General features: G+C 36.4%; 2 protein-coding genes across 2 annotated transcripts; one reads left to right on the forward strand and one right to left on the reverse strand.

Annotated features, from left to right (window-relative positions):
• Positions 1-14,002: 14,002 nt before the first annotated feature.
• Positions 14,003-16,805, forward strand: LOC120180142 (xyloglucan galactosyltransferase KATAMARI1 homolog). The gene is made up of 2 exons (XM_039185528.1): positions 14,003-14,719; positions 15,157-16,805. The coding sequence occupies exons 1-2, from the start codon at positions 14,150-14,152 to the stop codon at positions 16,693-16,695; spliced, it is 2,109 nt and encodes a 702-aa protein (XP_039041459.1). The 5' UTR covers positions 14,003-14,149; the 3' UTR covers positions 16,696-16,805.
• A 2,457-nt stretch (positions 16,806-19,262) lies between these two features.
• LOC120180140 (respirasome Complex Assembly Factor 1-like) lies at positions 19,263-21,208 on the reverse strand. Its single transcript, XM_039185527.1, has 4 exons — positions 21,046-21,208; positions 20,659-20,762; positions 19,607-19,736; positions 19,263-19,498 (listed from the first exon to the last, which is right to left on the reverse strand). Exons 1-4 carry the CDS (start codon positions 21,154-21,156, stop codon positions 19,460-19,462), a joined length of 384 nt encoding a protein of 127 aa, XP_039041458.1. The 5' UTR covers positions 21,157-21,208; the 3' UTR covers positions 19,263-19,459.
• Between the last annotated feature and the right edge of the window lie 1,591 nt (positions 21,209-22,799).

Consider the following 22,799-nt stretch of genomic DNA (forward strand, 5'->3'; position numbering starts at 1 on the left):
TATACAAATTTTATTGTTTAAATATTGTAGACACTAATTTTCTGTTAAAATCTCAACCGACCTCCCCAATAAATCTGGCCATACCACTCGCATCCTGAATCGTCCAGCAAGCAAAACAAACAACTAACAAACATGCATTTGAGTAGGAATTAAACTCTCTAAAAATAGTTTTTCCTAAAGCTATAAATACATATGTAAACGAACGAAAATACGGGGGGGGAACATTCTTGAATTCTGGGCATGGAATTCCTCTCCTCCGCTCTCAATTCTCGCCATTTCAAGAGTATGGGGGGAATAGCTTTACATAACACATTCTCAAATCTCCACCCAACTGGCAGCCTTTCCTTTCATTTCTTCTCAGAGACAACTTCAAAAATTTCCCAAAAACTAAAAGTTGAATTCTTTTCGTCTTTCTTCTCTCACCATGATCTCCCTGCACAGAAGCTGTTTTCTGAACAACACCGGTATTTCTGGGTCGTGAAATAGCAGCGTTTTGTTTGGGAACAACCACCCATTGAAAGAAATAAAAAATGATCCCGATTCCACTGTTGCTGGCGAAGACCCTGAGCTCTCCTACGACTCACACCACCACTCTTTCAATTTCCATTTTAACTTCAAAATCAATTTGATTTTGGTTTGAGTTTTTTAAATTCGTTTTTTTTCCATTTGTGTATAGAGATGATCGATGGTGGGGGCCGAGGTGAGCGAATCCGAGAGCTCTTGTGGGTTTTTCCTGTCATCGTATTGACCGAGGTGCTGTGTACCTGTGACAACGAGCTGCTTCCTCGTCGCGATGCCAGCAACATAACCGAGGCTTTGAAATTCAAACTCGTCGCCATCGCATCGATCTTGATGGTCGGTGCTCTCGGCGTTTCGCTCCCGATTCTCGCCAAGAAGATCACGACGTTTCGACCGGAAAACAACGTCTTCTTCCTAATCAAAGCACTCGTTGCCGGTGTAATTCTCGCCACCGCCTTTGTCCATATACTCCACGACGGATACGAGTCCTTGTCCAGCCCTTGCTTCAGCGAAAAGCCTTGGAGTGTTTTCCATTTCTCCGGCTTTCTCACCATGGTTTCGGCCATAGCCACGATGATGATCGACACGTTCGCGACGAGTTGCTACAATAAGTCGCATTTCAACAAGGCTTTGCCGGTGAATGGGGACGAAAAGAAGAGGGAGATTACCGAGCCATCAAAAACCCATTCGAAAAATACAAAAAGAAGAAAGGACCACAAGCTTTACCTTCAAAAACGGCCATCGTTCGTCTATCGGGGAAAGGAAACTCTATCCTTGATTGAAGCTGGTCGATGTTCTACTGGTACTTGCAATTTTCAGTCATATTACATGGACTGTCAAGAGCAGCTCACATTGCAAACATTTCAGAATGCCATCTTCTACCTCAATTCATTTGCTGACAAAGGTGGGGCCAAGCTTTTTGTCCCAGCCGGCCGGTGGTTGACAGGAAGCTTCGATCTCATCAGTCATCTAACTTTGTGGTTAGACAAGGATGCAGTGATTCTTGGATCCAATAGTTCTGATGACTGGCCAGTTGTTGATCCTCTGCCTTCCTATGGCCGAGGTGAGAACGGAACTATTGATGGACAAGGCAGTGTTTGGTGGAACTGGTTTAGACGTGAAACTCTGAACTATACTCGCCCTGATCTGATCGAATTGATGAACTCAACGGGGATTGTAATCTCGAACTTGACTTTCTTGAACTCTCCATTTTGGACCATCCACCCAGTATACTGCAGCCATGTCATAGTCCAGAATGTCACAATCCTGGCTCCTCTGGATTCACCAAACACTGATGGGATAGATCCAGGTGAGTATAATATACTAACATTGGCATCTGGTTTGTAATTTCAATTATAAGCATTCTTACTTACATGTTTGAATATTCAGATTCTTCCGATGATGTTTGCATCGAAGACTGTTACATTAGCACCGGAGACGATCTAATTGCTTTCTTATATTTTAATCTTTAATTGAAATGTTTTTTTTTACTTTAAATTTCATCCTTAAGATATTTTAATTTTATTTTCACGCTATTAATTTTTAGTTACTTTTTTTTTCACTTATTGATTAATTAATTTATTTATTTTTATTATTTTTTATTCGATGATCCTTTTATTTTACCATCTAACATATTTTTGAACTTTTTTAGTAGTAATTTTAAATCGAAGGTAAGTATTTCGAATCGGGTAATTTGAATTTAAATTTTTATTTTTTTTCGTAATTAAAGACAACTGATAAATTAATTGGTACCGCAAGGGCGGTTCAAGGGTGCTAATCCTTCCTTGACCGTAACCGACTCCCGAACCCGACATATTTCTGGTAAGACGCAGACCAGGTAAGAACTAGGGTATCCGATCAACCCATTTGTTTTAAATAAATGATCGGTGGCGACTCCAATCTATATTTTTCAAGTCGAAGCCCAATTCCAGAAGTCCAACCGAAAGACGGTTGCGACAGCTTGGCGACTCCGCTGGGGACAGGTAAGTGAGTCAGGCCGAAATTAATTTTCGGCTGTCTTTTTATGCGAAAATGGTAAATTTAAATTTAAATGTATTTATTCGATTCCAGTTATTTACCTTTGATTATTTGTTAAAGTAAATAGTTGTACTAACGTTTGTTCAATGATTTCAGATTTTTTAAATTTTTCATCTTTGGCTCTATACCCGAGCTCCAAACCCTTTTAAGTGGGGGTGAAAGCGACGCATTCGTGTGAATTTATTCACCGCATATGCCTAGCAAGTAGCCTTCGGGATTCATATATCTTATGTCTTCGTGTGAATTTATTCACCGTGCGGGCATAAGGGAATGTTTCCTCTCGAGTTTAACTTAGTCCACATAAGCTTGTAATGGGCTTAGGACTAAGGGTCTGGCAAGCCCAAGGGGGCACCAGCAAGGAGAACTCGAGTACCTTTTTAGAACCTAAACCAGGAGAGTACATGAAATTAGAGCTCACCCCAAAACCTCATTCCAAACCCTATGCTGTTTTTATTTCTTACCTTATTTTCTGTTCAAAGCATGCGAACTAGACAAATATGCGGCTAGGATTTGTTTGAAATTAGCATGCGGGATAAAAATCATGTCTGTGTAGGAATATTAAGCATGTTCGGGTAGATTATCATATGGGGTAAGACTTTTCATTTTCATCATTTTTTTATTATTATCATCATTATCTCACTAACTTTTTTTTTCCCTCCTTTCTTTGGCATTTTTTTTATTATCATTCGCATCATTTAAAACGAGGTGTTGATCCACCAAAAATGTGTTTGTTAAACATAAATAATCTGCATTAATGGACAAAGGAGTTATAATACAAAGAGACAAAAAGCTCAGAAGTCCAACCGGTATCAAAGAATACTTAGAGGCAAAGGTTTCAGGGGCAAGACGAGGAAATAGTTAATGACCCGGAGAGTCCTTTCGAAAATTACGAGAACAAGATGGTGAAACCCTAGCTAAGCTGGAGACCATTATTGATGAATTCCAAAAATAAGTCGACAAACTCCGGATGGAGGGCTCCAATGGCACTTTCGTTTGGAACGAGCTCGGCATAGAGTGAAGGCCGGAGATGCAGTCATTCGAGATTTTTTTTTTTTTGGGGCAGGCAACTAATCACCCGCACAAGTTTAGCCAAAGGAGTCGGAATGGTTCGACAGGATATTCAACCGGTGAAAAAGCGGAAGACGAATCAACTTTCCAGAGACTGTGCGGGATCTATACCATCAAAAAGTTTTTTTGTCTCTTCAGACGTAACATTTTTGTCCCCAATAAGGATTATTCAAAATAATAGGCACATTTTTCGGATCAATGCCTTGAACATTTCATGCATCATGCATTCAGACATATTGTGCATTTTGTTATTTTTCTTTACAGTCGTATTATTTTTCCCTTTTCATTACATTCACATGTCTCATAAAAGATGAGAACATTTCGATCCTATGACATATAAGAAGCTTTACCAACAGTTGTTCGACGCACACGTGGTGTCACCATATCCAGAGAAATCCATGAAGCCCCGTACCCCGGGTAGTATAATGAGAACGCTCATTGCGAAAATCATAGCGAAGTCCCAGGGTGTACTATCGAGAATTACTCCACAATCAAGAGAATCATACATAAAATACGTAACAAGAATCGGATCGACTTCAACAACTTGGGGGCATCCAAGTGAGGAAGACCATTTCATCATTTGAGACATTTTGTTTGAATTTGTTTTTTCATTTTTTCTCAAGTTTTTGTAAGGACTTTTAAATAAATTTATGTTACTTTAAAGATGTTAAACAATGAATCACATTTGCAAACTTGCAATTCTTTGAATATCATTTGAATTAAGAAACTCTGTTAATGGTTCAAAGTTACGGATCTTTGACAAAGTAATATGATTTTAAAAAAAGGACTTTGACCTTATCCAGAATATACCCTCAAACACCATACCCTGCTCTTGTAATTAACCAAAATACCCTTTTCCTTTCATAAGGTGCGGATAACATGGGGCATCATTTGCATATGACAAATACTATGTTTCTTATTTAAGACGTTCAATGACGATGATGATCTTTACAAATGAAAGAGTCAAGTAGGTGAATCCAGTTTAGGTCAGTTGCTTGAAAATTGAACTCTAAAGATGAGATTCCTTATTTTTCAAAAACACCCAGGCTATAACAGGTTCTTCTTGACAATCTTAGGAAATTAAATCCGTAAAAACTGAGCTATTCCACTAAGGCAATTGGTTATAGAGGAAACATGAAAGCCCTGGCCTTATGAGTAGATTACGTTCAAACCATGACATTGCTCGGACACTTGGCAATTCGGTGTTTGCTCCACTGCTCTTGTCAGGCTGAAGACTCTGTGATGAGATGAACCCTTCAGTTAACTTGATAACTGTGATTATAATATTAAGCTGTCCCTCTAAAGCAATTGGTTAAACGCCCCGGCTTTATGGATTCAGCTAGTCAGATAACGCCAAATTAAATCAAATTTATCTGAGCAAGAAATTTTCGGTAATGTTGAACTAAGGGAGTTAAGGAACACCTGTTATAGTCGACTACACACGAGCACTCAAGAATTTCATTTTTAGACCGATATCTTTCGCACTGCCTTTGTTAGAGGAGCCTACAAAGCTTGAACAAATATAAGATTTCAGAGGACTGAAATAAAAGGTCTAGTAAGTGATCATGCTAGTTGTGTCATTTTGTCCGCACCCAATTGAAGTGCCAAAGCATGTTGCGATATTTCAAAAAAAAAATGACATTTTTTTACCAAAACCTTATAAAAGAGGCCAAGCTAAAGTCAACCCATCCATTTGACATTGGTAAAAAAAAACTGTAACTCTGAAAACGTTAAAAGAGCTATTGATTCATTTGATATTCTTTGAACTCACGTTTATAATTTGATTCAATTGCGAATAATATGTTACAGCATTTTTACCATTTTCTCTCCTGAAACAAGAAAAATGAGAAAAACATTTTCAAGCAGAACAGTTTCAGATATGAAAGGTCTGTAAAGCCAAAGCTCGGGAAGCAAATGGGGCACGATCGATTCCATGGACCAGATTGGCAGACAAAGCACGAAGAGATAACAAATAATTCATTCATGTTGCATGCATCTTAGACATACTTAGGTGCATCACATTCCTCATTTTAGCATACATGATTTTTGCAGCTTTTAGAGTCAAGGATACTTGATTCGTAAGCGTCTTTAAAGAACGATGGTGGTTGCTTAGCTCGGCAGCAAGAAGCTACACTTCGACCAACTTGACAGATTGAAAATTTTCTCTCGAACTCACAATTTGCTCGAGAGTAGATTTCAACTTCACAATAAAGGATATCTAGCTCGAAGCCAAATATCCACGATTTCAAATCCACGACGGAGGATATCGGGTCGCTCAAGACAACGCAAGTTCAACTTCACGACGAAGGGACCGCTGGTTGTCAATAAACATTTCTCAATTTCAGAGCCAATTTCAACTTCACAACGAAGGATATTGGACTCCAGACAACGCAAGTTCAACTTCACGACGAAGGGACCGCTGGTTGTCAACAAACAACTTCTCAATTTCTGAGCCAATTTCAACTTCACAACGAAGGATATTGGACTCCAGACAACGCAAGTTCAACTTCACGACGAAGGGACCGCTGGTTGTCAACAAACAACTTCTCAATTTCTGAGCCAATTTCAACTTCACAACGAAGGATATTGGACTCCAGACAACGCAAGTTCAACTTCACGACGAAGGGACCGCTAGTTGTCAACAAACAACTTTTCAATTTCAGAGCCAATTTCAACTTCACAACGAAGGATATTGGACTCCAGACAACGCAAGTTCAACTTCACGACGAAGGGACCGCTGGTTGTCAACAAACAACTTTTCAATTTCAGAGTCAATTTCAACTTCACAGCGAAGGATATTGGACTCCAGACAACGCAAGTTCAACTTCACGACGAAGGGACCGCTGGTTGTCAATAAACAATTTCTCGATTTCAGAGTTAATTTCAACTTCACAACGAAGGATATTGGACTCCAGACAACACAAGTTCAACTTCACGACGAAGGGACCGCTGGTTGTCAACAAACATTTCTCGATTTCAGAGTCAATTTCAACTTCACAACGAAGGATATTGGACTCTAGACAACGCAAGTTCAACTTCACGACGAAGGGACCGCTGGTTGTCAACAAACATTTCTCGATTTCAGAGTCAATTTCAACTTCACAACGAAGGATATTAGACTCCAGACAACGCAAGTTCAACTTCACGACGAAGGGACCGCTGGTTGTCAACAAACAACTTCCCAATTTCAGAGCCAATTTCAACTTCACAACGAAGGATATTGGACTCCAGACAACGCAAGTTCAACTTCACGACGAAGGGACCGCTGGTTGTCAACAAATAATTTTCCAGTTCCATAGCCAATTTCAACTTCATGGCGGAGGATATTGGACTTGGAACAATACAACTTACTTGGATTTCAACTTCACGACGAAGGATATCCAATTCCAGGCTCAGCTTAACGACGAAGGGGCCACTCACGGTTTCAACATCGTGACGAAGGGAATCGTGCACACAAGCAGTATCAATCACTAGATTAGATTTCAACTTCACGTCGAGGGATATCCAACTCAAAGAAGGAGTGTCTGCCAACAAAAGACCTTTGAATTCGACTACGCTCAGTTCAATGGCACATCATTTGCAGCATAACTCAAGTCGAGAAGGGTTATCTGCCAACAAAGACCTTCGAGTTCGACTACGCTTAGCTCTTAGGCACATCATCTACAGCATAGCCCAAGGCAAGAAGGGTTATCTATCAATAAAATTGTCGAGTTCGATTCCATTCAGCTTGATGACACCACAATCACACTATTGTCCGGCTTCAACCGATGTTTATAAGTCAAAAAGAAGACTTGTGTTAACTGTGCCATAGTGGCAAAAAAAAAAACTGGTTTTCCGATAGCATAGCTTAAGTCGAGAAAAGCTATCTGTCAAGGAGGACCTTTCGAGTTCGATTTCATTCAGCTCGAGGGCTTGTCAACTAGATGGTGGAGTCAAAGAAATATTTTCCAGTTGAATTTTCAAACCAAGGTCTTCAAATCGAGAAAAGATCGAGGCGAGAAGCCACATTCCGATTCAATTCCTTCTCATTTCAAGGTGGACTCGACTTCGCGACGGATGAGTCATCCACAACCCAATTTGACAGGGAGTTATTTTTCAACTCCACTGAACGAAAATTTGTGTCCTTTTATCTTTCTCTTATTTTTCGTTCCACGAAAAAAGACAAAGAGGGGCAGCTGTAGACACTAATTTTTTGTTAAAATCTCAACCGACCTCCCCAATAAATCTGGCCATACCACTCGCATCCTGAATCGTCCAGCAAGCAAAACCAACAACTAACAAACATGCATTTGAGTAGGAATTAAACTCTCTAAAAATAGTTTTTCCTAAAGCTATAAATACATATGTAAACGAACGAAAATACGGGGGGGAACATTCTTGAATTCTGGGCATGGAATTCCTCTCCTCCGCTCTCAATTCTCGCCATTTCAAGAGTATGGGGGGAATAGCTTTACATAACACATTCTCAAATCTCCACCCAACTGGCAGCCTTTCCTTTCCTTTCTTCTGAGAGACAACTTCAAAAATTTCCCAAAAACTAAAAGTTGAATTCTTTTCGTCTTTCTTCTCTCACCATGATCTCCCTGCACAGAAGCTGTTTTCTGAACAACACCGGTATTTCTGGGTCGTGAAATAGCAGCGTTTTGTTTGGGAACAACCACCCATTGAAAGAAATAAAAAATGATCCCGATTCCACTGTTGCTGGCGAAGACCCTGAGCTCTCCTACGACTCACACCACCACTCTTTCAATTTCCATTTTAACTTCAAAATCAATTTGATTTTGGTTTGAGTTTTTTAAATTCGTTTTTTTTCCATTTGTGTATAGAGATGATCGATGGTGGGGGCCGAGGTGAGCGAATCCGAGAGCTCTTGTGGGTTTTTCCTGTCATCGTATTGACCGAGGTGCTGTGTACCTGTGACAACGAGCTGCTTCCTCGTCGCGATGCCAGCAACAGAACCGAGGCTTTGAAATTCAAACTCGTCGCCATCGCATCGATCTTGATGGTCGGTGCTCTCGGCGTTTCGCTCCCGATTCTCGCCAAGAAGATCACGACGTTTCGACCGGAAAACAACGTCTTCTTCCTAATCAAAGCACTCGTTGCCGGTGTAATTCTCGCCACCGCCTTTGTCCATATACTCCACGACGGATACGAGTCCTTGTCCAGCCCTTGCTTCAGCGAAAAGCCTTGGAGTGTTTTCCATTTCTCCGGCTTTCTCACCATGGTTTCGGCCATAGCCACGATGATGATCGACACGTTCGCGACGAGTTGCTACAATAAGTCGCATTTCAACAAGGCTTTGCCGGTGAATGGGGACGAAAAGAAGAGGGAGATTACCGAGCCATCAAAAACCCATTCGAAAAATACAAAAAGAAGAAAGGACCACAAGCTTTACCTTCAAAAACGGCCATCGTTCGTCTATCGGGGAAAGGAAACTCTATCCTTGATTGAAGCTGGTCGATGTTCTACTGGTACTTGCAATTTTCAGTCATATTACATGGACTGTCAAGAGCAGCTCACATTGCAAACATTTCAGAATGCCATCTTCTACCTCAATTCATTTGCTGACAAAGGTGGGGCCAAGCTTTTTGTCCCAGCCGGCCGGTGGTTGACAGGAAGCTTCGATCTCATCAGTCATCTAACTTTGTGGTTAGACAAGGATGCAGTGATTCTTGGATCCAATAGTTCTGATGACTGGCCAGTTGTTGATCCTCTGCCTTCCTATGGCCGAGGTGAGAACGGAACTATTGATGGACAAGGCAGTGTTTGGTGGAACTGGTTTAGACGTGAAACTCTGAACTATACTCGCCCTGATCTGATCGAATTGATGAACTCAACGGGGATTGTAATCTCGAACTTGACTTTCTTGAACTCTCCATTTTTGGACCATCCACCCAGTATACTGCAGCCATGTCATAGTCCAGAATGTCACAATCCTGGCTCCTCTGGATTCACCAAACACTGATGGGATAGATCCAGGTGAGTATAATATACTAACATTGGCATCTGGTTTGTAATTTCAATTATAAGCATTCTTACTTACATGTTTGAATATTCAGATTCTTCCGATGATGTTTGCATCGAAGACTGTTACATTAGCACCGGAGACGATCTAATTGCTTTCTTATATTTTAATCTTTAATTGAAATGTTTTTTTTTACTTTAAATTTCATCCTTAAGATATTTTAATTTTATTTTCACGCTATTAATTTTTAGTTAATTTTTTTTTCACTTATTGATTAATTAATTTATTTATTTTTATTATTTTTTATTCGATGATCCTTTTATTTTACCATCTAACATATTTTTGAACTTTTTTAGTAGTAATTTTAAATCGAAGGTAAGTATTTCGAATCGGGTAATTTGAATTTAAATTTTTATTTTTTTTTCGTAATTAAAGACAACTGATAAATTAATTGGTACCGCAAGGGCGGTTCAAGGGTGCTAATCCTTCCTTGACCGTAACCGACTCCCGAACCCGACATATTTCTGGTAAGACGCAGACCAGGTAAGAACTAGGGTATCCGATCAACCCATTTGTTTTAAATAAATGATCGGTGGCGACTCCAATCCATATTTTTCAAGTCGAAGCCCAATTCCAGAAGTCCAACCGAAAGACGGTTGCGACAAATATATATATAATTATTAATCAATCTGAAATAATAAATCAAATTCAAATATTTATCTAAATCAATATTCGATAAAGCCATCAATTACCTATCGTACCAATTAAATGTGTTATATATTAATCACAAAATTTTGTATTTAAAAAACAGGGTAAAATACATAAATGATCTCTGACTATAAGGTGTTGGTTTGTTGAGTCTCTCGATTATTAAAGTTACAAAATGATCACCCAACTATTCATATGTTTCAAACTCATTATTTTTCATTGAAACATTAATAGTTGTCTGAGTTGAACATTAATCTGCTAACTGAGATATGATAAAAAATTAAAAACCATATTTTAATTATGTCTATCGGGACCACTGTTGCTTTCAAGCACTGACTCGTTGACATGATATAAACAGAGAATTGGTCTACAAAATTCATCTTAAACAATTTTGGGATCAAATTTTATCATATCTCAGTAAACATATTAATATTCAGCTCAGACAACCGCCAATTTTATAACAGAAAATGATAAGTTTAGAATATATGAATAGTCAGGTGACCATTTTATAACTTTAATAGTTTGAGGACTCAACAAAACAATTTCTTACAATCGAATGATCATTTAATTACTTTTAATAACCGAAAGTCTCAACAAAACAACACTCTATACTCAAGAGACTATTTATATAATTTACTCTTAAAAATAATGCATTCTTATATAGATAGCGATGACTATGGTAGAAAATTGGAAGCAAATCGGTGGTAACTGTTTTTGTTAAGATTTAGATGATACGAATACAATATATTTGATGACGGCGATGATGGTAATGGTATGGGATATTTCATGAATTGTCTCATTGTGTGTGGTTATGAAATCATCCCATGCATGTTCGACATGTGTCGCGACAAAGATTTCTGAGGATTTGATTTATAGAAGTTGACAACATATTTAAAACAAAACACACTCCACAAAACAAATCAAACGGTAATAAACAAATGTATGGTGTTTGACTCATATCCTTGCTTGGTTTCGTATTAATTGTTAAGTCCCTGTATAACTTGTTTGCGAGACAATGTCTCATTTGGTATTAATATTTTGATAAAATATTTAATATGATATTTATGTATATTTCTAAAATATTTTATATGGTTCATATATTTTGATGAATGGTTTATTATAATATTTTCACATTTAAAATATTTAATATGATATTTCTATCTAATAAATAATACTCAAACTTATTGTCCAAGTAACCTTCTTAAATATGTATCATCTTCCAAATAATATAATCTCTAAAGTACTAACTTGAATTTTTCACTGGGAGTGCAATGGTTGTTTGAGAGATTTAGTATTAATAAGTAATAGTCAAAAGGGTATATTATACTTATGGTTATTAAAGTTTGGATGAGTTTTTTATTTTACCTAAGTAAGTTATCAGTAAATCATAAAATAATCACTCAATTATTAATTTTAGTTTAATTAAAAATGTGGTATATTAATAATAATGATTAATATCTAATTTGACCCTAAACTATAACTAAAACACCAAATTCTATGGTTAGTACTATACTATGTTTAAGCTATGGATTTAATCCTTGTACTTTAATTAGGTCATTTTTAGTCTCTATACTTTTCAAAATTTAAAATTTCGTTCATGATTTAAACAATAACTATGAAACCTATTAAAAATTATTTTTTATCATTAGTCTTATATTATACATTATTTGTATAATTTAATGTCTGTTCTCAGATTTGATAAATTTAAGTCATGTAATTTAATTATATTATTTTTGTATTATTTGAGTCAACATTAAAAATTAAATTTTAAAAAGGCTTAATACAAAAAAAAACATATAAATTATAATCCTTTTCCCATTTAGGTCTTACATTTTTTTTGTCAATATAGGTGTCTAACGTTACAAATATTATCATTTTAAGTGTCTCGATCATAACGATCATTTTAAAAGACAGTTATCTAACTCGTGTCATCTTTATTTTTTTTTAAATTTTAAATTTTTTAAATTATATAAAATTACAAAAAAAATCTAAATTTCTTTTAAATTAAAAAAATCATAATACTAAAATCCCAATTTTCACCCGGTCATCTCCGGCCACCATTGCTAGTGCTTCCAGGTTTCCAGCTCCATCATTCCAGGTTTGTTTTGCTTTATTTTTCGTTGTTTTCTTCAAGCATTTCATTTCATCGTTGTAGGTTGGAAAAGCTGCACCACTCCAATTATAGGCGAATTTACAGAGGCCGACGTTGGAGACATTTTAAGTGACACTAACAGGAGCTTAAGGTTTAAAGTAGACAACAATGGCGTCAATGTGATGGTAGCTTTAAGTTTTTTTCGATGACTGCTCTGCAACTTACAGGCTAAAAAGACGATCTCAGGGACTATTACTTTTACTCCATGGGATGATTTCAACAGCAACAAATGCACCATACTGGGAGGGAAAGGGGGAAGGGGAAGGGGCTTGGAAGGGGACCGAGGGGATTAAAATATTACCAGTTTTTTTTAATAAAAAATATATTTAAAAATATTTTTTTAAAAAGATATAAACGTAATACATGTCACTTAACAGACGTTCTTAATGTTTATTACGATCGAGATACTTAAAATGATATTTTGTATAATATTATTAATTAAACATGTTTTTTATAATTAAGCCTTTAAAAAAATACACAAACATAAATTGATCAAATTAAAATAATATACTAAATCCATAACTTCTGCAAAACAGAGAAGGACAAAATATACGTTTAGTACTTAAATTATTATTTTTGTTATATTTTAGTATATAAACTTTTATTTGTTTAAAAATTATATTTAGTGTTTACTTTTTGTTTTATTTTAGTACCTCGCTGTTAAAAATTAAGGTACTAAAATAAAACAAAAAGTTAACAATGGGCTATTAAAATGAAATAAAAAAGTAAACGTTATGTATAATTTTGAAAATATGAAAGTTTAGGTATTAAACTTATAGTTTACTTTTTTAAAATAATATATATATTTGATATAATCACTGATATCTAATTTATTAATCTATTAATCCGAATAAGGTGTTGCAGAGGTGATAGCGACTCTCCCAATCCAATTTGCTCCATTTACAAACGTCATAATTTGAACCCCTAACCTTATTAAAGAGTCTAGTATCTCATCTCATTAGACTAATTTATTATGGGTATATATTTATATAAATTAAATTCTTAAATTGGTCCTTAAAAAGTGTATATAATAAGTTATTAAATTTAGTTATAAAAAGTATACTACTTTAAAATTTAGTTATCATTTATTAAAAAGAGTTAACATTCATTTTTTATTATTTTAATTTTAAACAAATGAAAATATATTTTGTTTTGTTATTTGATTTAAAGATACAAAATTCTCTTTTTGTCCCCTTTTTTTTAGTTGTTCATCTTCTTTGTGTTGAGGACTTCAATCAAAGAATGGGCACTAACCATAAAAGTTGACCATATATTTATATTGATCACCACAACCAGTGGCTACTGATTATGAAAATCTCATTATTCATATAAGATTTGATCAATGATCCAATAATATTAATGGTCTCAATCGGAAATCTTTTGATCCAACAGTATCAGATCAGCCCTCAAATTTTCTTTCCTTGAAGCTGATCCCTTTGATATTTCACACTGAGAATAGAGCTAACTAATTTTCATATTTCCTGGCAAAAGCATATATATATATATATAGAAATCTTGAACTGTTCAAACCTTCTCCATTTTCTCTCATTTTCCCAAAGCATCAAAATTCCTTGATTGCTTTCCAAGCAAATCCCTTTGATGACTTTCCAGATTATTTCACCCTTTTCTGCCTATTTTCCCATTCTGTTAATGTAATCTCGTTTATTTCTCTATATATATACACACGCATCCAAACATGTATGAATAAAATAAAATTTTGCATTAATCATATTATTAGTATGAGCAGTGAAACGTTAATGGAGAAACCGAGTGGAAAATGTCGATGCAGAACCCAATCCTGGTACATTGTTTTCATCTCTTTCATTTTATGGTTCACGCTCTACATGATTTATTTGTATTCTTCTTCCGTAACATTTAGCAAGATGGAATATAGTTTAACACTCAACAATGATACGGCTCTTTTTGATTCATCCGAGTCTTTTCTCGATGTTGTTAGAGATGACGAAACTGAATATTCTTCTCGTGCTGGAGATATTAATATTGTAGATGATGTTGAAGATGGAAATGATACAGAGGAAAAACCTGTTGACAAGTTGTCCGAGAATGAGGAAATTTACCAAGTGATTCAGTCGTTGGTTGAAGATCAAAATGAAACTGAACCTGTTGAGACCGAGACGAATTCCGGCAATGAAAACAGAGATGTGGCAAGCGATAAAGAGGTTAAAAACAAGGATGAAGATGATAAAACTGTGAAAGACAAAGGAAAGGAAAATCATGTGACCGAACAAAAGAAAGGGACGGAAAATGTTGCAGAATGAAAAAGGGAAGACAATGCCGAGGATCAAGAGGAAAGAACGGATGATTGTGCGGCCAAACGTAAAGAGACTGCAAATAATTTAGAACGACAGAGAGGAGAGTATGTTGAACATCAAGCAGCTAAAGGAAAAGGGACAACTGTTTTGGGAAGGCAAAGGGAGGACAATGCTGAGGATCAAGGGAAAAGAAACGAGGCAAAACAAAAAGACACTGCAAATGTTTCGGAACAACGAAAAGAAGACAATGCTGAGGATCAAGGGAAAAGAAATAGGGCAAAACAAAAAAGGACTGCAATAGTGTTTCGGAACGACAAAAAGAAGACAATGCTGAGGATCAAGGGAAAAGAAACGAGGCAAAACAAAAAGGGACTGCAAGTGTCTCGGAACAACGAAAAGAAGACAATGCTGAGGATCAAGGGAAAAGAAACAAGGCAAAACAAAAAAAGACTGCAAATGTTTCAGAACGACAAAAGGAAGATAATCCTGAAGAACAACCTGTTGTAACATTACCGATTGTTAAGAGTCAAATCGAGAGAACAAGGCATTCAAGGAGAGAAACCAGGAATAAACCTGTGGATTCATCTGATCCTGTCAAGGAGAAAAGGATTGAGAAAGCTGTTGTGGTGCCGAGAAGAGCACGAGCTAGATTAGATCCATGTTCAGGACGGTATATATACATTCATAATCTTCCTAGGAAATTTAACCAAGATTTACTCGAAACCTGCCGGTCACTTAGTTTCTGGACGGATATGTGTGAATGTGCATCAAATCTAGGCCTAGGTGCCCCTCTTCCTCCTGATGACAAGCTCTATTCAAGAACAGGCTGGTTTAATACAAACCAGTTTTTTTTAGAAGTCATTTTTCACAACAGGATGAAGCAGTACAGGTGCTTAACTAAAGATCCATCGGTTGCTTCAGCTATCTATGTTCCGTATTATGCTGGCCTTGATGTCGGTCGTTACCTTTGGGATCCTGACGGGTTTATGAGAGACTATGATGCAGTTAATGTTGTCAAGTGGCTTGCATCTAGACCTGAATGGAAAAGAATGTGGGGTAGAGATCATTTCCTGGTTGCAGGAAGGATTAACTGGGATTTCAGGAGAAACCCCAAAAACGAGTCTGATTGGGGCAATGAGCTTCTGAATTTAGATGAAGCGAGGAACACAACGACGTTGGTACTCGAGTCAAGTCCATGGAACTACAATGACTTTGCGATACCATATCCAACGTACTTTCATCCTTCAACAGACAGTGAAGTGTTTCAATGGCAGAACAGGATGAGAAGACTGAAAAGGCGGTTCTTGTTCTCTTTCGCAGGTGCACGAAGGCCTGGTCGCCATGAATCTATCCGCAACGAACTCATTGATCAATGTCTTGCTACGAGAAGGAGATGCAGGTTCCTCGAATGCGATAAGACACAGAAGTGCCACAATCCAGCTTACGTGCTGAAATTATTTCAAAGTTCCATCTTCTGTTTACAACCTTCAGGGGATTCCTACACTAGGAGATCGATATTTGATTCAATCGTAGCTGGTTGTATCCCAGTTTTCTTCCATCCAGGTTCAGCTTACGTTCAATATATATGGCATTTCCCAAAGGATTACAGGAAATACTCGGTATTTATACCGGAAAGAGATGTGAAGTCCGGGAAATCCAACATCGAAAGAATATTGCAAAGAATTTCTAGAGAAAGAAGAGCATCCATGAGGGATGAAGTCATAAGCATGATTTCATCGGTGATATATGCAGATCCATCATCAAGATTGAGGAAAACTGAAGATGCATTTGATCTAACAGTTAAGGGTGTTCTTGACAGAATTGAGAAAGTGAGGAACCAAATGAACGAAGGGAGAATAGTGAATTATGAATTTGATGAAGAAGAGTCTTGGAAGTATTTTGTATGTGGGAAGCTTGGGTCCCATGAATGGGATATTTACTTCTCCAGAAAAATCGGTAAACATGTTCTCTGACTTTGATCCATTTTTGTAAAGGGTGAATGTCAAAATGTCGAGTAGGAAAAAGTATTAGCAAATGAAACTAGGAGAAGACATAAGAGTAATTTTGTTTCAAGTATTGTAAATAGCAGTATTAACAAATTAGTTTATATGCTTAATCGGAGATTATTGTAATCCATGGACTTCAATAAGTCTTTTTTTTCCTTTCATTGATTAGAGTTTTGAAAATTCACATATCACTAAACTTGTTCAATGAGATGGGAAGGGCATGTGAAGGTGACCGAGAGGAACTTATAAAAGGTAAAATCAGTGAATTCTGAGTTTAGCTCAATTGATTCATGCAAACATTCTTAAGAAACAACGAAAATAAGAATAATAATCTTCGGGCAACGTTGGGTTTGTAGCGAAAATGGGAAGAACACTAAATTCTGATTAAAAAATGACAAAATCTAGGGCAATTCGAACATTATTGAAATTTGCCTAATTTTCATGTGTTATCAGAGTTAATCAGTTAATCAACAACGGATAATTTGAAGCAAGAAAACAACAGTGCACATTCTGGGGGCTATTTATTAAAGTAAAACTCTCCTCTTTAACTGCCTTTTGTCGGGACGCCTTTTTTGACTTCTAGTGAGAGAAGCTCCTGCTTCTCACTAGATTCCAGGCGATTTCAAAAATTTCTTTCTTTGAAAACCTCATACACTCTCTCCGGCGTCACTCTTTTCATAACCCAGTGATCGACCACCACTTCGCTGCCGCGACAGTCACCGTCAATAGTCTCCGACCGTCGCTCGCCGGCATCGAAAAAAGAAGGAAAATATACCATTTGAATCCTTCTCCTTAAATCAGACGACATCAGTTCAGCTTATAATGTTTTCTCCTTCGGTAGCCGTTGGATCGTCTCAGATCCGAGGTAGGTTGGTTCCGAGGTTAAACAAGGCCTTCTCACCTTTAGGTTTTGCCAACGGAGAGGCCAGACTTCGGTTTATGGTTTTGCCCGAGAGTTCTGGCTCAAAGATGAAGGCTAAGAGGCGACTACGAGTTATCCAATCACAGTTGGAAAATCGTGAACGTCTCCAAAAACTCGCAGAGGGTCGTGAATGGCAGGATACACCTGTTGAGAAGGAAATTGTTAATGGTGGTAATCGGAAGTAGTCGTTGAGCGATGGAGATAGAAGGGGTAAGGTTAAGTCGAGATCAAGTGGGGAAATGCATATGAAGGGGTATTCTGATGAAAAGTCATCTGAAGATGCAAGGAGGAGAATCGAGTTTCACAATTGGTGGAAGGAAGACCAACAGAAAATCCGTAATGGGTACAGAAGTGGTTGCTACACGTTATTTATCGAAAATTTACCAGAGAAGTTCCATTGGAAGAGGTTTGGATCTTTTTTTTTGCACCCACGGTCCGGTTATTGATGCTTTCATTCCTAACAAAAGAAATTGAAAAGGGTTCGTTTTGGGTTCATCCGTTTTGCAAAAATCGAAGAAGCAAGGAAAGCAATCTCAGAAATGAACGACTCCTATATTGACGGAAGAAAAATTAGTGTTTTTTTGGCTAAATTCAAACCTCGACATTCTTTTTGGAGAAAGACCTCTACAACTATTCACCACAAATCGAGGATGGAAGTTGTTTCAAGAAATAATCATAGTGAAGTTGAAGGTGTTATGGACGAGAATAAACTTCACGTGTTGAGTAAATGTCTAGTGGGTTGGTGCAAGGACTTTATCAAAATCGGTAATCTCGCTAGTCAAATGCAAGACAATGGACTCACTGGTTTCTCATTAATGAGAGCCGCTGGAAATGCAGTACTTATGATTTTTGAAGACTCTTCTTCATTGAGAAGTTTGAAGAATGATTAATCACAGACTCTCGCTAAGTGGTTCTCCAGAGTTAAAGCTTGGTCAGAAAGTCTGGTGATGGAATGTCGTCGAGTGTGGTTAGTTTGCGAATGAGTTCATTTTCACGCTTAGAATTGAGATACTTTCAAAAACATTGCAGACAAGTGTGGTAATTTATTAGCAATCAACGAAAGCTGTCAATCACCATCATCTTTTGATCGGGCGAAAATTCATATCCTCACAAAGGCAAATTTGAGAATTGACGAGTCGTTGGAGTTGAAGGTCGGTGCTAACTCATTCAAAATCATGGTGCATGAAATTGGGCCTTCCTTCAAACCAAATTCTTGGGTCCCTGACGAAGTCGATACTCATTAGATCTCGTTTCTTCAATTGGGGCTTTGATTTAGTTTAATGGTTGCAGGTGTTGGTTTTCTTTTGTGTTTTGTTTTTTTTTCGTTGTTTTGTTCTTTTTGCTGGAGGTGTAAATTAGAAAAAGGATGATTGTCGATGGGATTTTCTGGTTGAGGAAGTGAGAGTTTTAGGTATTTCTGGTTTGTTGTAATGGTGTACTTCTCCATTCGAGAATATTCCGTGTTTCCATATGTATTCGATACCATTATTAATATACTATGAGGTACTCTTTTCTTTCTTCCAATGTTCGTTAACATACTTCTTAGTAAGTGGACGAATACGAAGGGAGTTTTTAATGAGGCCTCCAACTTCTATAAAAAAAAAGTACATAACATGATTAAAAAAAGCTTCATGGTCTGCAAAATTGGAGTGTCGCACAATGAAAAGTGAAAGGAACTACAGGCATTTATCAAGTAAGAAAGTTTCTAAATTGTTTTTGGAAATAATGAACTATTCCTCATCTAAAGAGTTGAATCCTAGAAATGTGACTTACAAACAGAGGGCAACCAAATTGATGATAAAATTCATATCAGAAGTGGGCCAAGCTGTATACGAGAATCCATGCCAACTGAATAGGAAAATAGGGTTTAATTAGCTATAAACATAGGTAAGCTCCTTCTAGGAATGTTATGCAATGCTAGCATTTGAACATGAAAAATATAAGGAAAAGACGTACCAGAAAGACAGTTATTGAAGCAAAAAGCCCTTCTTGTAGAAGAGCTGCATGACCCCCAAATTCTTCCTCATCAATCTTCAGTATCATTGCATAATAACCATATATAATGCCAGTGGATATGGCCAGAAAACTGCAAGCAAATAACAACAAATAATTAACTAAAATATCAGCAAAGAATAATGACATACTAAAAAGGCAGGACAAAACCAATGCCTATTACTCGCTTATTGAACAAACACTAAGTAGATATCAAGACATTCAAGATAATTGAAGTTGGCAGGCATAGACCCGTTGACATGACACACAGAAAGCTGAAAAGTGGCATGGTAGTTTAAAGCTCGTTGGCACATGAAGAAAACACCATATTCCTTTCAAAATTTCACATAAATGAGATGGTCCCATACAAATAGCAAAATTCATGCTCAACAAATGCAAGTGGAAACACCATATATTTAACTTATCAATTTCAAAACACCAATGGCAGATATTGCATTCAAAATTGTTATATACATAGAAACCAATGGTACGACATGAATGCTGCACCAAGTAAAGCAAGAAGAGGTTAATAATGAAACTCCAATGGTGAAAGGGGAGATCCATTTAGCACATTGTGCCACCATAGAGATTAGCTGTTCCAGTTATCTACTAGAACACACTTTGGTATAGTTTTTGCGATGCAATTTGTCCTTGTCAGCCTGATAGCTTAAGACTTAAGAGAATGTTCAAAACCTTATTTACACCCGACTCAATAGCTAAGAATTATTAATGATTCATCCACAGCCAATCTAAGATTTTGTCAACCTCTAATCACCTGAAATCAAGAGCATAGTTCCGGCGAACTACACTAGAGAAAATTCCAAAAGCCCAATACACAAGGCTCCTGATACATGCAGTCATACCAATTACCAAGTGCATACCTCCCATCACAGTATGGCATCTACATAACTAGTGAGAAGATCCACAAAACTTGGGACAGATTCAACAATCTGATACAAATCTAAAGCATTGCAATTTACTAATGTAATGCGTGCAACATGAATCTGAGAACTTACATGAAGATCCAAATGCCTCCAGCCACTGGGATTGCTCCCCATAATAAACCACAGAAAAGAGCTACAACCTGTCGAATCCAATGCAATATATCTCCTAATTGATCCTGTTCCAACAATCAACCAAAACTCATAATTTTATTTTTCAAAAACTTACTCAAATCAAGTTCATTCACGATAATCCAATTAAACCCCCTTGTTTAACAGGAAAAAAGAAACCCGTTAAACTAAACTTTTTCCAGAACAGAATAAGATCAATTAAGAGCACAATTAAAGTACAAATGACTACAATTACAGTTAACTATTAGAGTATCTGGCTCTAATTATTAGTAAAACTTTCAAATAAAGTCAGCAAAACTAACGAATGAAAAAGAAAAGCAGAAGATTAACCTTGTCCCAAGAAGCTTCTGGATCTAATAACTTGGCGAACTTGAACGGAGAGAAGTGACCGTTTTCGTGTTGTTGATGTACATTCAATTTACCTGGTTTCGCTTCTTTCATACTCAATCTTTTCTTTCTTTTTCTCAAAAAAAAAGAGAGTTATAAATACAGTACAAGTAAAAAAAAGAATTCAATATTTAAAAAAAAAGAACAGAAAACAATTCAGATTTTGATTGTTTTTGAGATTACAAGTTGAATTAGGGTATCGGATGTGGAGAATACTGAAAAATAGTGTTAAAAATCTAAGACCGTATAATGAGAATTTCTAAAACTCATTTATTCATAGTTTTATAATATTTTAATATTTTTTAATAAATAAATTTAATTCTATCAATATTGCAGTCACTTCATTATTTAATTTATAAGACTCAATAAAATTAAATTAAACAATCATAGATAAAAATATTATTTAATTATGCGTGTATATATGTAAACAATATTTAATTTCATAAGCAAATGTGTGTTTTTTAAAATTAATAATATGAGGCATTCAATATAAAAAATTAAATAAATTAAAATAGTTTAAATTGTGATTCAGTTGACTTTTATACTTATATATATTAATCAATATATATAGGTACAAATGTAATATTGACATATTTTTTTTAAAAATAAAATAATTTAAATACCAATTTAAAATATATTTTCTTTTAATTGTAATTTAAATTGTTTTAAAACCTTGAATCAGGTGATTTTTTATTGGTTTAATATAAAAAAAATGTACAAACTATGCTTTCCTTTTTCCATTTAAATGCTTAAACTTTTTTTCAATCAATCTGTAGACACTTATTTTCGTTCGGATATGTTTTTTTCCATATATATATATATATATATAGTAATATAATATAATTTTTTTTGGAATTTTTATATATAATAGATTATTATTAATAATAATATTATTATTATATTATTATTAATACTATTAATTTTGTTTTACGATGCCCAGCCCGAACCGCTCAGATTCGTACGTGTAACCGCATAAGCCTATGCTTGCCATCTGTCTCACCTGCTCAGTTGTTTCGAAGGTGCCAACAACAGAGAAAACAAAATCAGATTTTTTAGCCACATAAAGAGGCCAGCAAGGCAGGTAGTTATGGGAGAGAAGGCCATTTTCTGTTAGTGGGGGAAGAATCCACCGCCGAAATCAAAGGAGAAGTAGTTGGTTGCTCTCCATGATTTTTTTCCAAAATTTTCGGTAGTAAAGTGGAAGTCATGATATAAAAAGGTGATCCAATGACCTTATGAAAGGGGGGGAAATGATTTTTTAAAAGGGAGAAAGTGATAAAATACACAGGAGGCAGGGGTTCTTGCTCTTTGCCTTCTTTCTCTTCCTTCCATGGTTCCCACTTTCCACTTTCCAGCATCAAATGGAAAGCCAGACCCCTGATTTCATGGTGACCTTCGTCATCAGTTCACTAGGTTTCATCACCCTTTGTAAACCAGTTCTCGGCTTCATCAAATGGGTGTGGGTCATGTTCCTCATACCACCAAGTCCTCATTTCATCCTATATTCAATTTCTAACACTTACGTATATATATTTCTACAAACGAATACCTACATTCTCACTATAGTTGAAGCATGTAGAGGAGGTTATGTTGGTGCGAGGCTTTGAAACAGGGCGTGTCTGCGACCACCGGGAGGAGACTTTCGCTGTCACCGCGAAATCGGCTATTGTTTGAGGGAGTGACATTGAGAACCAATC

This window comes from Hibiscus syriacus, unplaced genomic scaffold (assembly GCF_006381635.1).
Source record: "Hibiscus syriacus cultivar Baekdansim isolate YM2019G1 unplaced genomic scaffold, ASM638163v2 tig00112491_pilon, whole genome shotgun sequence".
Taxonomy (NCBI): Eukaryota; Viridiplantae; Streptophyta; class Magnoliopsida; order Malvales; family Malvaceae; genus Hibiscus; species Hibiscus syriacus.

Coding starts and splice junctions, on each gene's coding strand:
- LOC120180142 (XM_039185528.1), top strand. CDS start 14,150: ATGAATAAAATAAAATTTTGCATTAATCATATTATTAGTATGAGCAGT. Junction 14,720..15,156: donor AGAAAGGGACGGAAAATGTT/GCAGAATGAAAA, acceptor AAAAGAAACAAG/GCAAAACAAAAAAAGACTGC.
- LOC120180140 (XM_039185527.1), bottom strand. CDS start 21,156: ATGAAAGAAGCGAAACCAGGTAAATTGAATGTACATCAACAACACGAA. Junction 19,737..20,658: donor GGAGGCATTTGGATCTTCAT/GTAAGTTCTCAG, acceptor ATTTGCTTGCAG/TTTTCTGGCCATATCCACTG. Junction 19,499..19,606: donor CTTCAATAACTGTCTTTCTG/GTACGTCTTTTC, acceptor TTTCCTATTCAG/TTGGCATGGATTCTCGTATA.